Source organism: Taudactylus pleione, unplaced genomic scaffold (genome assembly GCF_031769625.1).
Source record: "Taudactylus pleione unplaced genomic scaffold, aTauple2 ptg000203l, whole genome shotgun sequence".
NCBI classification, from domain to species: domain Eukaryota; kingdom Metazoa; phylum Chordata; class Amphibia; order Anura; family Myobatrachidae; genus Taudactylus; species Taudactylus pleione.
In genome coordinates this window covers 4,099,340-4,122,728 of record NW_028284605.1, presented here as the reverse complement: position 1 = coordinate 4,122,728, position 23,389 = coordinate 4,099,340, and the positions used below count along the sequence as shown (strand labels likewise).

The 23,389-nt window shown below is 41.6% G+C and overlaps 1 protein-coding gene across 1 annotated transcript in view; it reads right to left on the bottom strand.

Annotated features, from left to right (window-relative positions):
- Positions 1-23,389, bottom strand: part of BLMH (bleomycin hydrolase) — a 94,335-nt gene that overhangs the window by 7,217 nt on the left and 63,729 nt on the right. The window contains exons 8-11 of the mRNA XM_088477797.1: positions 22,711-22,869; positions 19,201-19,268; positions 15,510-15,627; positions 6,678-6,747 (exon numbers count right to left, since the gene is read on the bottom strand). Coding sequence (XP_088333923.1) covers positions 6,678-6,747; positions 15,510-15,627; positions 19,201-19,268; positions 22,711-22,869 — 415 coding nt within the window. The remainder of the gene's footprint in view (positions 1-6,677; positions 6,748-15,509; positions 15,628-19,200; positions 19,269-22,710; positions 22,870-23,389) is intronic.

Sequence of the window (23,389 nt, the reverse complement as noted above, 5' to 3'; positions counted from 1 at the left end):
ACATAAAGGTGTCCCATCAGTGTAACATGCTGGTTACAATTGTTATACACATAAAGGTGTCCCATCAGTGTAACATGCTGGTTACAATTGTTATACACATATAGGTGTCCCATCAGCTTGTCAAAACTGTTATACAATGAAAGCGGTTTGAACACTAATAGAAAACCAGTTTCTAGTAAGACGACCAGATGAAGACACTAAGAAGAATGAAAACCGCAAATCTTCTGAGCTAAAGTCACTGAGATGTGAGACAATTAAAAGAATTCTCGAACCTCTTTTTTGGGACCAGGTTCGTTCATTGATTTGTTATTTTCTTGGGTTTGATGTGCCATTGGAACCTGTAGTAGCTCTGTTAAATGTTCTTACACCTGGGATCTCCAAATGTCAAGATAAATTAATCATGCACATTTGTAATGCAGCTAAGTCTCTAATAGCCAAAGTTTGGAAAAATCACAGTCCTCCATCACTATCTGCCCTGGAGGCAAAGATTAATCATATAGCTTCCATGGAGTACATTACCAGTTTACAAAATAATGGGGTTGTTAAGTTTCAGACGATATGGTCTCCATGGTTCCAATCTCAACCTCTACCTACTCCCGGTCTCTACTGACTTTTCAGTCTCCCCCACCATTTTTTACCAACCTTTCTCTTTTGTTTCTATCTTTCGTTTAATTTTTTAATTTCTATAGTATTATTAGTAATTTGAAGAATTTCAGTTTATTTTTATTATTTTCTATTTGATGTTTTGTCAATGTGATATGATATTTGAGACTGTTTCATTTATGTATTGCAAAATTTTTTATTGTATTTCTGGGATGATTCCAACTGTTTCTGTCTCCAATAATGTTTGATTATTTTATCATTCAATAAAAATTTAGAGATCAAAAACAAGAATTCTCGGGCTCATATACAGAGTAGTGCTGCCATTTTTGCGCAATTGTGGTCCTATCACTTTGAAGTTTTACTAAGTAAGAAAAAAATGGATTCCAATTAGAATGTTGTTGCTTTACTAGTATTTTAATTTGAGTCATTAGAATCTGTAGTCCATGGTTATCACCATTACAATTATGCATTAGAAATTCTATTTTAAGATGGGACTTCCTATACCGCTCTTATCATTGCCTGTGGAAGGGTGCTGCTGGTAAAATATGGTCTCACCAATTAAACAAAGTTTCCGTTAGTTGATAGCCTCCTATTTCCAGGTGGAGATTTCCAGAAATCACTGTATTTCCAAGTTAGATTTAATAGGAAGTTGTCTTGATTCCCCATTGTCTCCCAGCTAAGTATGTTCTCCCAACTTGATTAATGGCCAGCACAAGAATAAACTGTAACTTGTGATACAGATGTGTTCACATACATCTTACTTCCTTGCACGTTAAACAGCCCTTCTAGTTGCGCCATGCCATGACTCAGTACTGTCGAGCATCTTTTCGGGCAACTTTTTACCATCAAATGCGTCATTTTCGCAAAGTGATGCGAAGAGGACGCACAAGCAGCTTCTGCTGATTAAAATGATATGTAGCATGCCTATATTCTGTGTGCAACTGCGGATGTAACTGCATACGAAACGCTACGTTACAGTGTTACAGCCACTGACACTGTACGTAGTATATTGCATGCAGATACACCCGCAGTCACACACAGAATATAGGCATGCTGCATATCATAAGAATAAGATGCATTTGAAGGTAACAAGTCGCACGAAAAGACATTCTGCGCTACAGAGTCGCACGGCGCTCACGTGTTATGTATAACGCGAACTGTAGCACACGGAGGTAAAATGTATGCGGGCACATCTGTAAATGGAAGAAAATAACCACTGATAGATTAGGTCTGAGTTGCCTCAGTGGTTGTCACCGCAAGTTATAATTCAGAAACACAATCAACAAGTATAATAAAAAGTGGACACTGATAAGAGTATGAGAAGGTATGACACCCTACTGGTCACATACAAATGTCTCACATAATAGGTAGAATAGAAATAGCCACACGCATGTCCGGATCTCATCGGCCAGATTGCTGGCTCATTTTTAAATAATCTTCCTAACATTCATCTAATGACAAGGCTATAATCATTCTGCCATCCGATTGATATGTGTGGTCTAAAATATGTTGTTTTAGAATGCTGCTTGTCTCGCTTGAAATCTTTAGAAAACAAATGTTGGTTTGATCTGTATGTCAGGGAGTCATTCTGTGCGTGGGGTCACAAGTGATTAATTAAACCTAAAAAGAATTGTCATTTTGTGTGTCCACTTTAGTGGCTGATGTGATGGAAGAACTGATGGCACAGGGGAAAATACAGATACATGTACGTGCGTGGCTAATTTAAAGCACATTGGTAAGGAACCCCATGAATTAAAAGTACAGACTGCCATTCAGTGTTAACTGTATTTTACAAATATATATCTAGAATTAAACAACAAAACAATCAATAGTGCAAAACTGCTGTTACCTAGAATTACCAATCAGACATTTGCTTTGATTTTCAATATAGAGTTGAATATGACTGGTTGTTAAGGGCAACGCCCTCCGAATTTTCTGTACATGTGGCCTGGTTATCATAGATGTCCCAGAATGTGGGAGAACTTCAGCTTCTGAGTGTTAGTAAACTGGTGACTTCCATGCAGCCAACAGGGAAATGACAAACTCCAATCTGACCACTAACTTGTAGAAATATTGTGGGTATACGTCCATGGTAAACACTGAAAAGTTTTACATATAACCAAATTTATATACACAAGTCAATTAGACTTAAATTATAATGATATAACTCCACAAGCACCCGCTGGGACTATGGCATACCAACACAGTGTTCTTATAGAAACTGCACATACTACACTTTAATACACCCTTCAAAAGTAATAGAAGAGGGTGAATTATGGAGAAGCTGCAATCAATATATAGAATGTTTTGGCAAATCTGAGAAGGAAAATGTAGCTGTAAATAGGAATACTAAGTAATTAACTATGGAATCTCTTACTCTAATCTCTGAGGCGCTTTGAGAGGTTCATTCCAGACAGTCTAAGTTAGAGCTCTAGAATCTCTACTAATTAAAAGAGCTGTTTGCGATTGCAAAGCTTTCAGGTATTAGCATGATTACAAGTCATCCTGGCAATGCTGGCTCTGCTCTACAAATGTACTGGCAGGTTCAACTTACTCATTCCACCCCCACATAAAAGCTCCCTGGGCTGCTATTCATTACACTCCCAGCATCACACTGTATCTGTGCTTTAGAGAATTATGGCTAACCAAAATACGCGTATGTCCAGGTACTGAAATGTCATAGCCATCATGTTACATAGTGCTATACCGTTACATAAGGAGTGGATGAAAACAATGTATTTTTCAATCAGTGTTTAATGGAAAATATTTATAATGTTTCTGCCTTAGGAAAGTAACCAATAGTGAGCAGTAATATGACAGGTAATTTAATTTCAGACTTCAATGCTTGCAATCATATTACTATTGCTAGAATCTGTATACTAAGAAGTACTAAATGATACCAAAGAAAACCTGGCGCTAATAATATATTAAATCACATTAGTAACTATATCCAGGAATGATCACTTTAGCAGCAGAGAGTCAATGTGCTTGTGGTTGCACATATACAGTATAAGTACACCTAAAAGATAGGTGTCACACATAGATACACTAAGGAAAACACCCTTGCACTGATGTAAAAAAATGAAGTGTGGTACGATCTGTTATATATCCAATAAAATATATATATATATATATATATATATATGTATATATACACAGAATATATTAGGGATGTGCAGGCTCGGATAGGTTCGAGTTTGCACGTGGAGTTCGGATTTTTCCCTCCAAAAAAACGGAACTCAGAACGAGGCAAAACGTCATCTTACATGGACGAACATCATCATTCCTGGTCTTTTGTCCAGGAATGATGATGTTCGTCCATGTAAGATGACGTTTTGCCTCGTTCTGAGTTCCGTTTTTTTGGAGGGAAAAATCCGAACTCCACGTGCAAACTCGAACCTATCCGAGCCTGCACATCCCTAGAATATATATACACAAAAGTCATCCCACAAATAATCTAATTTGTAGACCGGTCAACAGAAATAACAAATTGAACATTACATATAGAAAAACTCCATGGATTCACTAAAAAGTATTACCCACATTAAAAACATTAAGGGGGAGATTTAATCAAGCTTGGAGAAAGATAAAATTGGAGATAAATAGCATCAACCAATCATATTCTAGCTATCAATTTACAGGCTATGTTTGAAAAATGATAGTTAGGAGCTGATTGGTTGGTGCAATTTATCTCCAATTTTATCTCTCTCTAAGCTTTATTAAATCTCCCCCTAAATACTAAAAACAAATTCTTGTTCTAGTTCCAAGCTAATATTATAGTTGAAAGAAGTGAATGTATTAACTTGATGTTTCAATAGCAGGTAAGTTCTGTATCCATAGCCAATATGCAGTCTCTTAGGAGATAGTACGTATGACATCACTCATCTGGTAGACTCCTGCTGCAATCACTTGAGATGTAGTTGCCTTTTAGATTGGCTCCATATTATCCAGACACAATATTTGTATCAACATGTGGTAGCTCCGTAACAGCCAAAATACTTGAACATATGCACAACAGCCAACACTCCTCCTCGGGAGATTCACACTACATCTCCATGGTGGTAATGAGAGACAGGGTAGGGAGGGAGATAAAGTGTCTCAGAAGGGGAAACTTCTTATTCAGTACCTGTCACGCTGTAGTGTCCTTGTTGTAGGTATTTAGTACAATCTCAACCTCATGGGCTGTTATGTATCCAAAAAGATAATGTGAGAGCGTCGCTCCAGAGCTCTGGGAGTAAGCGGCAAGTGGGTGGATGACACAGACTGTATCCTGGAGTCTGTGTCAGAAACCTTTGATGCGTTTCGCACCGTCAATGGGGGCTTTTTCAAAGAGTTATACTGTATAATCAAGTGTATGTAACCTTATACAGTATGATTATGTGCATCTAACTTTATGCTGTATAATCATGTGTATCTAACCTTATACTGTATTATCATGAGTATGTAACCTTATACTGTATAATCAAGTGTATGTAACCTTATACAGTATGATTGTGTATCTAACCTTATACTGTATAATCATGTGTATCTAACCTTATACTGTATAATCAAGTGTATGTAACCTTATACTGTATAATCAAAGGTATGTAACCTTATACAGTATAATTATGTGTATCTAACCTTATGCTGTATAATCATGTGTATCTAACCTTATACTGTATAATCAAGTGTATGTAACCTTATACAGTATGATTATGTGCATCTAACCTTATGCTGTATAATCATGTGTATCTAACCTTATACTGTATTATCATGAGTATGTAACCTTATACTGAATGGTCATCTATTCCTACGCTATAAATGGTTTCGGTGTGTTTTTTCGACAATCACAATTTCGACAGTCATTATATGGACACAATTAAGTCGACAGGTACAACATGTCAACATGTTCAAAATGTCAGCAGACAACATGCTCACATGCACATTATGTTGACACCCAATTTTAAGCCTAATCCTGACCCTGATATTTCTATTGTCAAAATTTTGAGTGCGTTGAAATGTAATGTGTCTGACGACATTGTGATTATAGACATGATGATTACATCCACTAAATGTATAGCAGAATCTGTGTGTAAGTGGATGGAGATTTGTACTTATCGTTAAATCTTTTTCTCTGAATCCATTTGGGGGACACTATTAACCCTGTGGTACAAAGTGATTTGCAAAAGTTAGCACTCCTTCTAGTGTTCACTTATATAAATAAGTATGTGACATTTATATATGACCTCAAGATTATCTGATGAAGTTATATTATAGTACGCTAAGGTCTGTCCCTTCTCCAACCGGTATGTGCAGTGGGGGACGGGGTGCGTGTCACAGGCGCCGGTCCCCCCTCCAACACCCCTCTCCATGGAGTAAGTGACGGGACAAACCTGGACGGAGGACCACTCTGCACCAGGAAGAGAGAAGTATATACAGCGGGGACGGAGCAGGGTCCCATCGCTAGCTTAGAGAAAAAGATGCCTGAATAGTTTCTCTTTACTTATAGTACACTGTGGTTAAGTTGATGATAGATATGTGTTCACATGTGATGGTAATTTGTCAAGGGATGTGTGATATCTGGGTGGTTTTTGACAGGTCAAAATAGCCATATGAGAGCTATCCAGGCCTTGTTGTTGGGACGCATTACTAACAGTGGGGACTCCCTGTCTATAACTGTCGTGGTACAAAATTAATGATTACTAGGTTGCATAGAAAGATGCCTCTTAGAACATCTGTAATTCTGAAAATAGAGGAAAATTCACAACTTGTATTATAGCCTGATAAATTATAAATGCATAAATGGTCATAATGTATTTTCCCAATTAATACATTGATCTACATGCAGTGTTCCCTGTAATCAAAATATAATTGTTAAAATTACCCAATTTTTTAATATGGCAATCAGCATCGTGTAACTGATTAAACTCATATTTTGAACCTAAGAAATATTGTATGTTCATTTTCCTGAGTCAATAAGATGTCACTGTACCCTCTCATCAGGTTTCTGTCACTGTTTTTTTCCAGAGGTTGTGTAACTATGTTCTCATGTAACATGGCAGATTATATAAGCTTGGACGTCGGGAGTGAGTTACCTTTATTTCCACGATCATCTCCCCAGGAGTTTTCTACTCGCCATTTCTCATATTCTCCTTCTTGGCCCTCCTGAGAGACAGACATACATAATAATGTAGTTAGTCCTTGGAACAAGTACGTGAAGCAGGCAAGTCGGCTGTGGGTGTCACGTTGTACCTGCATGTCTCACTGCAATTGTATAGTGCATTTGGGTTCTGATATTTATTCTTTATCTCAAGCTGTTTCTTAACTACTGACTATGTACTCGGAATATTTAATTCCACAAGTAATTGCCACAACAAATGTAAAGAAAAAATACATACTATATTAAGCTAGGGTATCCATTCCCAAACACATGGGCATAATTTACTGTATACGAACAGACTTTAAATATACAAGAGATATTTGACGTTGAGAGTTTCCTGTATGTACATCCCTGGAAACTGACACGTATACTAATGTTGAATTTTCTTGACTGGAGCTTTCACACAGAGGGCGGTATTCAATTGTTATAACGCGCCCGATCTCCTGTCTAAAGTGATGGGAGATCGAGGGGCGCTATTCAATTGTTGCTGTTTTTTGCGCTGATTGCGCCCAAAGTGGTCGGGTTTAGCCGCGTAAAATGGCTACCCCCGACCAAAGTGTTGGGTGCGATCGCAAAAGTGCTGTTTTGACGCCAAAACAGGTCACTTTTTGCCCATTTCAGCTTGCACCCCCCTGGGGCTGCGAGCTGAAATGGTGCGCTGGCAGCTGATCACGCCCGACAGGAGCAACAATTGAATAGCTCCTGTCGGGCGCGTAAAGGGGAGAAACAATTGAATACCGCCCAGATAATTCATATGGTTAATGAAGTCCACTAAAAATGTCTGGGACATTAACAGTTTGGTATCTGGTAAAACAGCTGGTGTTACATTAGAGGAGCTCTCATGTAAACATATTAGAGAGCTGTGTGTCAGTGAGGAAGTAGAGATCATGCAGGAAATCCAATATGGATGACATCCCTGGTAAGAGTGGAACAAGGAGCATGCTCCATAGATCAAGTCACCTCCACACCCCTCCCCAAAACACATATGCAACTCCATACACATTTTGGAAGCTACTTAACAAAAAACAGAAAAAAATATAATTAGATTATAGAATATTTTACACACACTATATACCTACATACATATAGATATACGTATAACTTTTCCCCCTCAATTTGGGGCACCATTCCAAATATATGTGTTACTGTCTTTCCTCACACTGTCTTTGGCATGCCTCTCCTTTCCGAACAATGGATTAAATAGGAGATTTATTCACTATACTGACAGCAATTTCCATTTAGTTTTTTTTTTTATGTCATATGGTCATTGCTAGTATTTATAAAAAAAAGTTTTAATATGTTCTGTGATATTATTATTATTTTCATTTTGTCTAAAATGGCAAAAACTGAAAAGGAGACATAGAAGTTTTTAGACTGACCAAGTGCAATCATCTGCTTTACATTGCGTAATCAGTTGAGTCATTTGTGAGGGGATTCAAAAGGGTCTATTTGCAAATAAGGGCAAGAAATACCTGCCCCCGTCAGACTAATCCTCAGCCTTTGATGCTATTAGGTGAGATTCTGGAGAGCTAACAAGGCAGAGCCACAAATTAATCCACGGCACCAGCATGAACTAGTTTTTAATATTGCTCATGCAGCTGTGGATTTAATACAGCTCGGCCCTTTACTGTCCCTAATCAGACAACACAAATTCCCAGAAGAGTTTTCTTTCTCTAGTACATTTTTGTTAGATAATCCAGATAAAGAAAATAGCACATTCTGTAACTATCAGGGGGAATAAGAGCAAGCCAGGAGGTCAGTGTACACAATTTCATTTTAATGAATCGACTCCCAGGGTCTTGGCGTCATCCAGCCCTCATTAGGTCAGAATGTTGCAGTAATGGTTAGAGGACTCATTTTCTTCTCTTTCCCTATAAAGTGGAGAGTGTATGTCAGGCACTGTTCCCCGGGGGTGGGGGAGGAGTACAAGGGGCACATGTTTAAGAACAAGAACTGCTTAAAGTTTCTATTGTAAAATAATGAAATGAGATTGGAGAAGTGCTGCCTTGTCACATGGAGCTTTCCTTCTAGTAACCAAATAAATAGTCTTAAACAGAAAATGCATGTTCAACATAATTTATAATGATTAGTTAATGGAAATCTTTAAAAATCTCCTTTTACAGAAGAAATGCATTGGAAAGTACGGGTAGTGTTCCCATAATAAGAAATAAAGCAGTTAGACATACCTACACATAACTAAGGTACACATTTACACCGTAGTGCCGCTCTTATTTATATCTCATTGAACTCCACTCAAAAACAAAAGTGTATAGTATTGGGTAGAGCTATCGTTCACTGATAGAATTCAAAAAAGGCCAATTTTTGCTACTTTTGGTTTTAATTGGGCAACAAACCCAAGTTACACAGCTTAGGGACAGGATGGACTATTAGATTGTAGTAATATCTGATTAAAAAGGATTTAAGGTGTACTGTGAAACAAGTACGTGTTTAGAAGGCTGGACTAATCCTTGGCTGGGTGCCCTATCTTTAGAAGTGTCCTATTTTAAAAGTGTCAACTTCTTTCTAAATCGATTAATTGGCGTTATATCAGCGTTAAACAGCAGTGAAACAGAAGGAAACCCACCAAACTACAAACAACAACCTAATTAAATGGACAAAGTGGAATGAACAATTGTGAGTTCACAGTCTCCATACTACTAGCTCCTGTGGACACATAACCAGGACTTTCATTATTGAACTCCCTGTCTGGTGGCTGCATAAACCTGGTGCCTCCCTTGCTACTATTGCTGCTGGCTCTGTGCTTTACATATAATCCTAATGCATACTTATCTGTGTTATGTCAGTTTTCCTCTATAATAATGTACTTTTACCTTAGCTCTTTTTCTAAGTCTTATATCTAGCTCCTACCACTGTATATTTTACTATTTAATTTCTGCTCCCACCAAATCTCCACTTTTTTATACTCATAATAAACTTTTGCAGTACAGACTCTTTTCCCACACTGCACTATTACTTGCGTTTCTGGAAATCTGCTCTCTCCTACATTCTGTCTTCATTCCTACTTTTAACTTTTCTTACCCTATTTACATCATCCTTACTATTACCATGTTTTCTTCAAATCCCACCTTCACTCAGTGTCTATCTGATCTTTTGTTCTGCCCCTTGCTTCCACCTTTATCCTTTCCCCCTTGTCTCTTCCATTTCCTCTTCCCCTTATCTCCTCTCCTCTGTTTACCTTCCTCCCCATCTTCTCCCATTACTCCACTTTCATTCTCTTATACTCCACAGGGGTCCTACAACCTCACTGCTAATCCCTCCTCCCACTCCCCTCTCCATGTCACTTTACCCCACATCCATCCACACATCATTAATTTCCCTTCCTGCCCACCTTCTACTGTCTCCCCTTCTAGCACTGGAGTCCGCACCATCGCTACACTCTATTCAGCTCGGTCCCCCAAATTAATCTCACCCCCACACTATAGCAACCCTGATAATCTCATTCAAATCTCTCCAAGAAACTCTGTCCCTCTATCCTGTGCCCTCTGGAATGCCAGGTCAGTCTGTAATAAACTGGTCCCAACCCATGACCTTTTCATCTCCAACTCCCTGAATCTCCTAGCTATTACTGAAACCTGGATTTCACCCTCTGACACCGCTTCTCCTGCAGCTCTCTCCTTTGGGGGCCTCACCTTTTCCCACACCCCACGACCTGGGGGTCGCCATGGTGGTGGTGTTGGGGTCCTTCTATCCCCTGGTTACTCATACCAACCCATTCCCTCTGAACCATCCCTCACATTCTCTTCATTTGAAGTCCATGCTATACGCCTCTTCCACCCAGTACACCTCCAAGTAGCTGTCATTTACCGTCCCCCTGGCCCTCCCTCCAAGTTCCTCGACAACTTTGCTTCCTGGCTCCCTCACTTTCTCTCCTCAGACCTTCCCTCCATTATCCTAGGTGACTTCAATATTCCAATTGATATTCCCACAGAATCCTCTGCCTCCAAACTCCTCTCCCTCACATCGTCACTTGGTCTCTCCCAATGGACCTCCTCACCCTCCCATGTGAGTGGCCATGTGCTTGATCTGGTCTTCACACACCGTTGTGATATTTCTGACTACCTCAATTCCCCATTCCCTCTTTCTGACCATCACCTTCTCTCTTTTAACCTGTCCCTCTCTCCTTCCCCTCCTCTACCTCCAAAAGCCTCCATTACTAAGCGTAACATTGACACTATCGACACAGGTTCCTTTTCTTCCCTGCTTGACTCACTTCTCTCCCCTATCCTCTCTCTCTCCTGCCCTGAACAAGCCACCTCCCTATACAATGCCTCCCTTACTTCTGCTCTGGACTCTGTTGCCCCAGCGATCACTATTCACACTCGCAGATCTACTCCTCAACCCTGGCATTCCAAATGAACCAGATACCTGCAAAAGTGTTCTCGAACTGCCGAGCGACAGTGGAGAAGATCACGCTCTAAGGCAGATTTTCTCCATTTCAAATTTATGCTCTCATCCTATAGTGCTGCGCTCTCCCTCTCTAAACAGTCATACTTTAAGAACCTCATCTCCTTTCAGTCCTCTAATCCCCAGCGTCTCTTCACTACTTTCAACTCCCTCCTTCGCCCACCCCCTCCTCGTCTCCCCTCCTTGCTCACTGCCCTTGACTTTGCTACCTACTTTACATCTAAAATTGATTCCATACGTCAGGACATCATATCCAATCAGTCCCCCAGCTCTCCACCTCCTCCTTTCCCTAGTCACCCCTCCCCATCAACTTTACCAACTCTAACATCCTTCTCCCCTGTATCTGGAGAGGAAGTCATGGCCCTCATCCGGTCCTCCCCCCCTTCCACCTCCCCCCTTGATCCCATCCCCTCCCGCCTCCTCCGCTTCCTCTCTCTCTCAGCCTGCTCCCATCTTGCCCACCTCATTAACCTCTCCCTATCATCAGGCACTGTTCCTTCTGCATTCAAACATGCCCTTGTCTCCCCCATTCTTAAAAAACCTACCCTTGATCCTAACCTTCTTTCTAACTACCGTCCCATCTCTCTCCTCCCCTTTGCCTCCAAACTCCTTGAGCGGATTGTCTACAACCGCCTTACCACTTTTCTTTCCTCCCACTCCCTCCTTGACCCTTTTCAGTCTGGCTTCCGTTCTCTCCACTCCACTGAAACTGCCCTCACAAAAGTCAGCAATGACCTCCTTGCTGCCAAATCCCAAGGCCACTACTCTCTTCTCATTCTCCTTGATCTCTCTGCTGCTTTTGACACTGTGGACCACCCTCTCCTGCTGAATATCCTTCACTCCCTTGGTCTACGTGAAACTGCCCTCTCCTGGCTGTCATCCTACCTCTCTGACCGATCTTTTTCTGTTTCCTCTCACGACTCCTCTTCCCCTCCACAGCCTCTTACAGTAGGTGTTCCCCAAGGTTCTGTTCTTGGTCCTCTCCTATTCTCCCTCTATACTTCCTCTCTAGGTGAACTCATCAGCTCTTTTGACCTCCATTATCATCTCTATGCTGATGATACTCAAATCTACCTTTCCTCCCCTGATCTCTCCCCCTCTCTTCTGACTCGTATCTCCAACTGTCTCTCTGCTGTCTCTTCCTGGATGTCCCAGCGATTTCTTAAACTTAATATATCTAAGACAGAGCTAATCATCTTCCCACCCTCCCACATCACCTCACTTCCCACTATTTCTTTATCAATTGATGGAATAACTATCTCATCTAGTCCCAAGGTGCGCTGTCTTGGAGTTATCCTGGACTCATCCCTCTCCTTCAAACCACATATCCAGAACCTTTCACAGTCCTGTCGTTTCCATTCTCAAAAATATTTCTAAGATCAGACCCTATCTCACCCAGGATGCTACTAAAACCCTCATACACTCACTGGTCATCTCCAGATTGGACTATTGTAACCTCCTCCTATCTGGCCTCCCCAAATCCCATCTCTCTCCTCTCCAGTCTGTCCTCAATGCTGCTGCACGGCTTATCTTCCTCTCCAAACATTCTGCATCTGCCTCCCCTCTCCTACAAGCCCTACACTGGCTCCCCTTCCCTTTCAGAGTCCAATTTAAGGTTCTCACACTCGCTCACAAAGCCCTCACCCAATCTTCTCCCATATACATCTCTGATCTCATCTCCCTTCACGCTCCTCTCCGCCCTCTTCGCTCAACTAATGCACGCCGCCTTTCATGCCAGCTGATTACTTCCTCCCACTCCCGCCTCCAAGATTTTGCCCGCACTGCTCCCCACCTCTGGAACTCTCTCCCACTCTGCATCAGACTCTCCACCTGTTTGCAATCCTTCAAACGGGCTCTCAAGACCCACTACTTCATCAAAGCCTTCCAGCTATCATTCTAACTCCTTGCTACATGCTCATTCGTCCCCATCTACCCCATCTGTGTCAACCCAGTTTGTCTTCCCCCACCTTTTTAGAATGTAAGCTCTCATGAGCAGGGCCATCTACCCTCTTGTGCTTCTCCTTACTATAGTGTCATTTACTTCTTACTCACCACTAGGGCACCTAACACTTGGTTGCTTATCGAGGTGATATGGTCACTAATGTAGCAATATATATTATCCGTGTCCTGTATTGTATTGTTCTGTAAGTCACTTGTATACAATTTGTTTTTGTACTTTGTAAGGCGCTGCGGAACACTTGTGGCGCCATATAAATAAATGCTAATAATAATAATAATAATAATTAGATCAGCAAATTCTTTTTCTAGCGCTATGGGCCTGATTCAGAGATGTGTAACGCTATGGCCCTGATACAGAGATGTGCAACGCTATGGGCCTGATACAGAGATGTGCAACGCTATGGGCCTGATACAGAGATGTGTAACGCTATGGGCCTGATACAGAGATGTGTAACGCTATGGGCCTGATACAGAGATGTGTAACGCTATGGGCCTGATACAGAGATGTGTAACGCTATGGGCCTGATACAGAGATGTGTAACGCTATGGGCCTGATACAGAGATGTGTAACGCTATGGGCCTGATACAGAGATGTGTAACGCTATGGGCCTGATACAGAGATGTGTAACGCTATGGGCCTGATACAGAGATGTGTAACGCTATGGGCCTGATACAGAGATGTGTAACGCTATGGGCCTGATACAGAGATGTGTAACGCTATGGGCCTGATACAGAGATGTGTAACGCTATGGGCCTGATACAGAGATGTGTAACGCTATGGGCCTGATACAGAGATGTGTAACGCTATGGGCCTGATACAGAGATGTGTAACGCTATGGGCCTGATACAGAGATGTGTAACGCTATGGGCCTGATACAGATATGTGTAACGCTATGGGCCTGATACAGAGATGTGTAACGCTATGGGCCTGATACAGAGATGTGTAACGCTATGGGCCTGATACAGAGATGTGTAACGCTATGGGCCTGATACAGAGATGGACTCTATTGCACTGCTGTGGTGACTGTGTATGCAGTGGCTGCAATAATGTGCTAACGCCGCAGGAGGCTTCTTGTGTATGTAGACACCTCCTGCCGACTTCTCTGATCTACTGCAGCTTACGGAGATGCAGCATCAGATCATCAGCATGATCATTGAATGGCAGGTGTTTTCACGCTATCTGCGCCAGGGAAGCTGCCCTGGGAAGATGCAGACACTGGCCTCGGCACACCTTGAAAGCACCTGGTCGTAGCTGCACCGTCCATGGCTCCAAAGGCTGCAGCATGTCTATCATACTAGGTCTTGGAGGCACTGCATGCGATCATGCAGAATGAGATTTGCACATAGGCAGTGCGACATTTGGGCATGCGTAGATTTCACACCATCGGAGATGTATATACACCATCGGTTTGGTGTACATCTCTGAATCAGGCCCTATATTACAACAGGTTTCTGCACTGAAGAAGAATGCCCCAGTCAGAGGTTGCCTGGTAACTTGCGTGATGCAAAATTGAGAAATGAAATGTCCTAAAATAAAATGACAAAGCACAAATACCAGATTATTTTCACCAATAATCAGAGTTTCCAGCAGCCCCTTAAACAACTTTCTATTCAGATGGGAACTTGCAATTCTATACAGGTTGAGTCTCCCATATCCGTAATTCTATTAACCGAAATATTCCAAAAACCGAAGTTTTTTTGGGCAGCCGTGACCTGGCGTCATGACGTCACAGATCAATGACCAATCATTAGCGGCGTGGGCATGGTCTATATGCCGCGCTCCCCCCACTGCAGCGCAAGCCAGGCACTTCATGACACCCGCTGGACTCCCCGGAAGCACCTGATGTACCCTATTGCAGAACCTACCCCCGCCGCACATGCCGGGCCTCACGTGACACCTGCCGGACTTCACCCGACACCCGCCGGATCACTCACGACATCCACCAGACACCCCAGCAGCACACACCAGGCCTCCTGTGACACCTGCCGGACCCCTTCGCTGCACACGCCAGGCCTCCTGTGACATCTCCTGGACCCCCCTGCAAGGTATTCTATTAACCGAAATTATCCAAAATCCGAAATGCTCCCGGTCCCGAGCATTTCGGATATGGGAGACTCAACCTGTATATACCACCAAAAGTAATGTGGTCATCTTTCAGGACATTCTATAGAACAGTATTCCTTTTTATCCCTATTACTGTGGAAACTGAATAGATTTGTACAGGCAGAGAAAGAGCAGAATTGCGGTACTTTGAGCTCATCTCCTGGGAAAGGTGAAGATATTAATATACATAGTGGATAGATGTTGTGTGATCCATGCAGACTGTAGCATAATAATTATAGATGCCACACAAGGAAGCTAAGATACATCAGGAGGCTCTACCTTCTCTGTGACAGCAGTCAGGGCCATGGCATGTGTCATCAGCGAGTCCCCAAAAATGAGTCTCTCTGCCTTGTTCAAGTTTTTGACGGACAGACCAAACACAAGCTCATGGTCAAATCTGGAAGCATGTAAGCAAGCAAAATGAAAGCAATTCAGAGTAGGTATATTAAAAAAAAAAAAAGAAAAGAAAAATAAATTAGAACAATATGCATTGTTAATAACATTGTATATTACACCCCTTTTCAGCCCCTGTCCTGTTACTGTGACGTTCTTCATGGCCTTTGATAATACCGCCATAAAATCAATCTGCAACTAACTTTATGAATAAACCTGATAATGGGCATGGTGGCACAGTACAAGCATCACATCAGCCCAACCCAAAGACTTTGCAGTTTTTCTCCTAAAACACTACTTAGTTTATTTATCCCTCATCTATATCTAAATTTAAATCATGACAGTGAGAGTACATTGGTACTAGTCTTTATTAGAGGTGATCATTTTGTGTGTTTGTAGATCGTGTTTTTTATTATTACATTAGTCAGAGAGCACTCATGTGTACACACGGTCAGATAAGCTGTCAGATTTGTACGATAACGATCCTATCGTTACTGTTAAAATCTGACAACTTCGGACCCCTGCAAACGACGGTCGATGCGTGGCCAAGTTTGTCCGTTATCAACCATCATCCCTAGTCCGTGCGAGCAGGCACACCTGGTCGATATCGACCAGGTATGCCTGTTTACTATGGGGACCCGTAATAGTCGTAGGTGCCATATATTAGAAATGTGTTTTTCTTTAGGTGCAATGGAAAGGTGCAAAATGCAGCCAGTTATAAATATAGGGACAATACCCTATATAAATAACAAGGGAGTGTGCTCTCTCCTCCCATTCTTATTAATTAAAATAATCCCATCTCGCTATACAGTTGCACCTTGTCCACACTTCACAAGGAACATTCCCACTGCACCCTGGCTGTGGCACAATGTTATGCCCCTGCGCAAACTGTGTCCTGCCCTATAAAAGCTGGTTAAATAGTGCAAATGTAGGAGCGTGGCATCATTTGCATTGTGGTTGTTTAGTCTTGTTATACATAAATTACCCTTTTAGATATGGGACTAAGGGCCTGATTCACTACGGATCGCAACTGCGATCGTGGCTGCGATTACGCACGCAGTCTCACTGCGATATGCTAAACCATTGCGATTGCTATGCTGTCGCAGTACTGCATAAGGACGCCCACCTGACCTTACACACATCCGTAATGTTTAGCAAGACTGCGAAACCAATGAGTACAATCAGAGCCTCAGCACACTTGCACAAGGTCAGAACTTACTCAGAAATTGCTAACTTCCTGTACGCAGTGAGAGCTCAGGCCCGCATATGGCATCGCAGTGGATAATTTATGCACGCCCCTGCAATGGTGTTGAAATGCACTGGCATGTCTGCGTTTCCCTGACCACCCCCCTTCCCCCGTCACCACCCCCAAATGATACATCCTGTCAATCACTCTGTGATGGGTCTGCGTAGTCTCTCCAATCGCAGTGGCTGGTTCGCGCATGTGCAGAACGCAACAATCGGCCATTTGCGTGCGTAATCGCAGTTGCCATCCTTGTGAATCAGGCCCTAATGATGTAGAGATTTCTTGTTGATACTAACAAAACATGCATATATATATATTTAAATATTATACAGAAAGTATATGAATGATGAATTTGTGAGTAACAGGCTAATGAAATGTTTCACAGAAATGTAATAAGGATGCTGGGCTAGCAGTCTTGTATACACAGATAGATTATGACATATAGTGGCTTCTGGAATATGGGGAGGGTGAAAGAAACTTATAGTAATTGGAAGAAGTTGAAAAACCGTATGTCTGAAGCTAGCACTTCCCAGATCTATCACTTAAGCATTCTCTAAAAAAAATAATTGTGGACTAGGAACGATTCCTCAAAGTGGAACTAAAAGTAACTGACGGTAATGAATGTGTATGTTACAGTGACTGGCCATTTGCTGACTGAGAGATGTTAGAATCTGCTCTGGTGTCCCATGGTGGGCTATAATGTATATACTGACGGAAAGGGAAAGTATGCAACAGGAATACTTTGCTTTGACTGTCTATTTTTCCCAAATGTGATATTTAAACAGTGTATGAAGTAAACCAAGTAGGAAAACAAATTGAATTTCACGCCACAGTTATTTTGCACTTTGAAAGAGCCTCACATACTTAATTCTGGGCTGTCCGGTAAACCCTACCTAACTCCACAGTTTGTGACTAAAGCTAGGCACACACTATGCCAGGGTTCCCAATCACAGTCCTCCGACAGTTCAGGTTTTAGAGATATCCATGGTTTAGCACAGGTGATTTAATTAGTACCTCAGTCAATTTGATTTAACCTCCTGTACTCAACTATAGATATCTCTAAAACCTGAACTGTTGGGGAGCCTTGAGAACCGCGTTTGGGAACCTCTGCACTATGCAATTATTGAGCCAATTTGGCAATAATTGGGTGATCGGCCTGTTTTAATGTGTAGTGTGTAGGCATGACCGTTTTGGCAATAATACCGTAAAAAACGGTCACAAACCCTCTCCTTTGATTATCGAATCGGGCAGACTTGCCAGAAGATATTGGCCAAAAGGTCCTGATATCGTGTAGTATACGGACATTCACGATAATCAGACAACTTTTTTAATTACAGTACATGTTGGTAGCTGCTCAATCACCTTGATAATATCACTCCGGTGCATGTAAGGGAGGGGTTATTCTATACAAGAAACAGCAAAAGGTATTCCCCAGCACTTGGAATGATATCAGCAATAAGATTTGAAAAACTACATGGTGGTAGCTAATTCAGAGATCTCAGTTGCATATATTTGCAAAAATATGGCTATGCCTCCAGGCCACTTTATGGCGTCTCTGTACACTGGAGGTCCCTAATTCTTAGTCACAGTCTGGGACGCAGAACCCCAAAAAGCCGGCGAAGGTCAGCCACCCCAGGGCAACACACCAGTGAGAGGCTAAGGTGTTCGTGAGTGTTAAGAAGAATAAAGCAAAAGTAGTTTTTCAAATCTTATTGCTGCTATCATTCTGAGTGCCAGGAAATTTTCTAATGACCTCATCCTCCCTCAGACATATGCAAATTATCAATCCATGAGCCTGAAAATCGGCAGCCTTTTCAAATTGTATAGTATGTACCACAGATATCAGGACAGATCGTAACAAATGTCAGTTCAACCAAACGAAAAATTAAAAATCGCATAGTGTGTAGCTAGCTTAACTTAAAGATTATGGATTGCTCCCATACATTGCCAGATTTTCATTCCAACCAACCAACTAGTTGGCTGTTTGGAATGATAATCTTTAGACGAGGGGCCTCAGATACTCTGCTCCAGATCTTCCCACTTCATTTATGATTGCAGCAAACTGTGTGGATGATAAAAGTTTCAACACAGGAGACTGCAATCAAAATAAGATGAATGAGGTTTGAGTGACTGACTGACAGAAATCAAGCAAAGCAATAATGTTTGGGAGCCCGATAGATGACTCAGACCTTTTCACAAGTGGTGCAAACTAACAATATAAATGACTACTCCCCAACTCCATTTTCAATAAAAAAAAAATAATATTTAACATAATATATAATAATATTCAATAAAACACAAGTGCAAGGCTTCCTATTTAACCCAGCTTACATGTTCATGTCATTGATTCCTAGTTTTCCATGAAAATGTTTCCCAACATCACATCCAAACCACACCGCCTGTATGGAAATAATAGTATTAGTATTACTGAGCAAGCACAATAGCATGAATATAAAACCGAAAATACAAATTAAAGGGGAAATCCCTGGTTAAAGAGAAATAAACATAACCAGTCTGATAGAGCAAGTACACTCAAACATAGCAAAAACTCGTTCCTGTAATGTACAGTAGGATTTTTAATTTTTTTTATAATACATTAGGGGGACGCATGAATCTGGGAAGTTTTCAAGGATCTGTGTGTTAAATCCCATCAACCAGTGTTAACACGTCAATTTAACGAGCGTTAACAAAGCTATTGGGTGAAAAAGGGAGCCTAATTGAATAGCCTCGGGCGATCTCCCTTTTTCACCCGTGAAAACTTTTCCCGGCTAATTGAATCCCCCTTTCATGGGCTAAATCACACTTTACTAACAGACAATTTTTTATATTGATTTTTAAGTGTCAGTAAAGTTATAATTTAGCCCCTGAAACACAACATAGTTGTTGATCCATTTCTGACCGATTAAAATCGACTTTTAGTAAATTTACCCCCAGGAGTTTTCTAACACTGAGGGGCCTATGGATCAAAGCTTGATGAGAGATAAAATTGTGAGAGAAAAAGTATTAACCAATCAGCTCCTAACTGTAATTTTTCAAACGCAGCTTGTAAAATGTAAGCTAGAAGCTGATTGGTTGGTGATTTATATCTCACAATTTTATCTCTCATCAAGCTTTGATACATAAGCCCCTATGGGCCAAGTGTAATAGAGTGAGAGTTTAGAAAATGTGAGAGAAAACTCTCTAATTTTTAAACTGTAATAATGCAATGTAATAAAGTCACAGAAAATGCAAACTTGCATGTTTTTCAGACTCAAAAAACTCAAGATTTAAACTCTCATCCGGGTATTTTTTGTTTTTGTTTTGAAAGTACAACTTGATCAATGTATTAGGTGCATATGTTTCAAAGTTTGTTGTGAGATATATATCACCAACCAATCAGCTTCTAACTTACATTTTGCAGGCTGTGTTTAAGAAATGATAGTTTGGAGCTGATTGGTTGGTGATATATATTTCACAATTTTATCTCACATCAACCTTTGATACATATGCCCCTTAGTGTGAGAGTTTTACTGCTAAACCAGTGGTTCCCAAACTTTTTCACTGCAGGTCACCCTTAGTGTTACTACCGGTTTTTCACGGCACCCCTAGGAGAATGAAAGGCACTGGTGTGGGGTGGAAGGTAGCATTGAGGACCATGGTTATGATATAATTACATTGTTAGAGATATTTTAACTGAAGATAAAGTGCAAAAGAAAAAAAGTAAAAAGTATATAAGTCTTATGCACTTTATCTCTATTTAAAACATCTATAACCATGTAATAATAAATGTACCATGGTCTACAATACACCCACCCCACACCAATGCTAAATATATAGATTATTTAACAATTAAACATATAATAAAAAGTAGGGGTAAAATAAATATTAAATGACATATATTAAATTGTAATAAATAATAACTACACTATCTCTACACTTCAGACACTCTGTGTGACAGAATATCACTAACCTAAGCAGAGGCAAGGAGCCACGCTGTGAGCTGCAGCCGGCATGAAGAAAGGAGTCCAGGAAGTGTAGGAAGGGGGCGGGGCCGCACCACTCTGACTGTGACTGTCAGTGAGAGCCAGCCCAGTAGCAGCACAGCATGGGGTCGGTATGTGTGTAAATGGCCGCGGGCTGCTGAGAGAGGCAGTGTGTGGCCAGACCAGCTCACTAGCTGAGCTGTCAACCCATCCACCCGCGGCACCCCTGCATAAGCGCTGCGGCTCCCCTGGGAGCCGCGGCGCACAGTTTGAGAACCGCTGTGCTAAACTCTCACATTTTCTAAACTCTCACCGTATTACATTTGGCCCTGTAGCTTTATAAAAGGGTACAAGGTGGGATTACAAAACTACCACGGTAAGGGACCCAAATGATAATATATGCACATTTGAACAAAGTATGCCAACAAATAAGTGCAATACTCCTCCTGTATACAGACTTTGTGCTTGCACCCCCTTACTCCAGGAGAGGCGGGATGGGGAGGGAATGGGCGTGCAAACAGACCAAGTACAGTAAAGGCCAGTTTGTGTAATTGTGAACTGAGGCAGACATGGATCAACTGCAAATACACACTAAGGATGAGATATGTTATAGTAATGTAGGGAACCTAAGCGCTTCAAAAAGGTTCTGCTGCGTAGGAGATTGCAAGGGCTAATTTATGCACACCCATGTGACGGCGTTTAAGACACGCCTGTGTTTTATTGACCACCCCCGTTACCTTCCCCAAACGATGACCACCTGTCACTCACTTTGCAAATGGATCCTCTGTGTGTGCAGAATCGCAAGACAATCTAAGCGCAAGTACAGTGCGGTTTATACACATACGCAAAGCAAACAATCGCTCGATCTGTGTAAAAATCGCATTAGCATCATCTCTGAATCAGACCCCTAGTGCGTCAGTGTACATTACTCCGCATTCAGGTGCACGCTGGATCTGACTACCATCAATATCCAGAATTAACAAGTACACTCAGCTATTGACTCTGTATCTGTATTCACAGTGTGTGCTGCATTATACCAGTCCTCAGATGCCTGCATTGTCAGTATTCTCTGCATCAGTCCACATTCCACCAGCAGGGCTGCCCTGCATTGCACCTATATCAGCTGGCATCATACCTGCACCTGTGTCTACTATCTGTTCCTGGGGGTACGCAGCATTCTATTGCCTACACCATCTACAGGCTGCCACAAGTACCACAGGCACTTTGTTGCTTATCATTTCCAGCCTATCCCTGCTGTATTACCACTCTGAGACCTGAACTAATTTAAGACTGTATTCATCGTGCTACAGACTATACCTGTGCTCAGTCTCTACCCTGGGTATCACTATATCCATATCTAGTCATTTGTTATATTCCGTACCTGCCTTTGTAGCTTTGGTCCTAATGCAGAAAGACTTAAATCAAGGCTTCAAACTTTGTATACTCTCCTACCAACAAAGTTAACTCAAAGATAACAGATCTGAGTCTAGAAAACCCTAGTGCCGTGACATTTTGTCAACATTTATATATACTCAATCCACACCATAGTAAAATATACCAACAAAGTCTTTGGGTTCTAATTAATTAGCGTGACTAGTGCATTGGACATTTAATGCACACGCAAAATTGGCCCAAAAAGTGGCATAATCCCATAATGAATCTAAAGACACATACATACCCCCAGCCGAATTGCAATATTTATTGTGATCAGTTCTAAAGCTCAACAGCAGCTGGGTGATGTTGTTGTTACAGGAGTGGATGTAAACTGATCACATGACTTTTTGTCTAGGTATAAATACATATAGGTACCCATCCTCTTTAAAGAAACAAATGCTACATGATTTAGTAAGGATCAGTAAGTGCTACCTACTGTACCTACCTCTCCTTCTTTGATTGAGTCAGCTGCCGACTTTTTCAAGATTTCAATCGGTTGATTAATATACAATGTTCTCCTGCCTTCCACCATGTTTCCCAGGAACTGCACAGTGTACAGTTTGCCAAATTTGTTTTGTGGACGAGGATCATTTACAATACAGATCTGCAATGAGAGAGGAGGCACTTGTCAGGAAGGGATAAGGCCCTATTATACCAATAACATGGTTATTGATGATGATATTGTATTCTAATGTTCAAACAGATTACTTTTTCACATGTTTATTTATTATAGAATGTACAAAAATGTCTGTCCCTGACATGTGTAGTCAGGGGCAGATGGTTCCTCCCTCTTCACGTGCCATACACCCCCCCCCCCACCCCACCCCTTGATCTCCAGATCTCAGCATGGAAATGACAGCGAAGAATAACCGTATTCCCCTGAATAACAGCAACAGCATCTCGCTCCTGGGGTTGGGCACCTACTCTGCTCCTTGCACGGTCAGTGACTTTGCTGGGAAAAATTAGAAAAAAAGAGGGTACAGGGAACAGAGAAAAGAGGGGGAGAGAGGGGGGCGTGAAAGCCAGGGTCAAGAGAGAGAGTGACGGGGAAGGAGGGGGATAGGACTGGGGGACAAACAGACACTGAGCGCCGGTCACAATAGCTGGCAGAGCAGCGAATGATG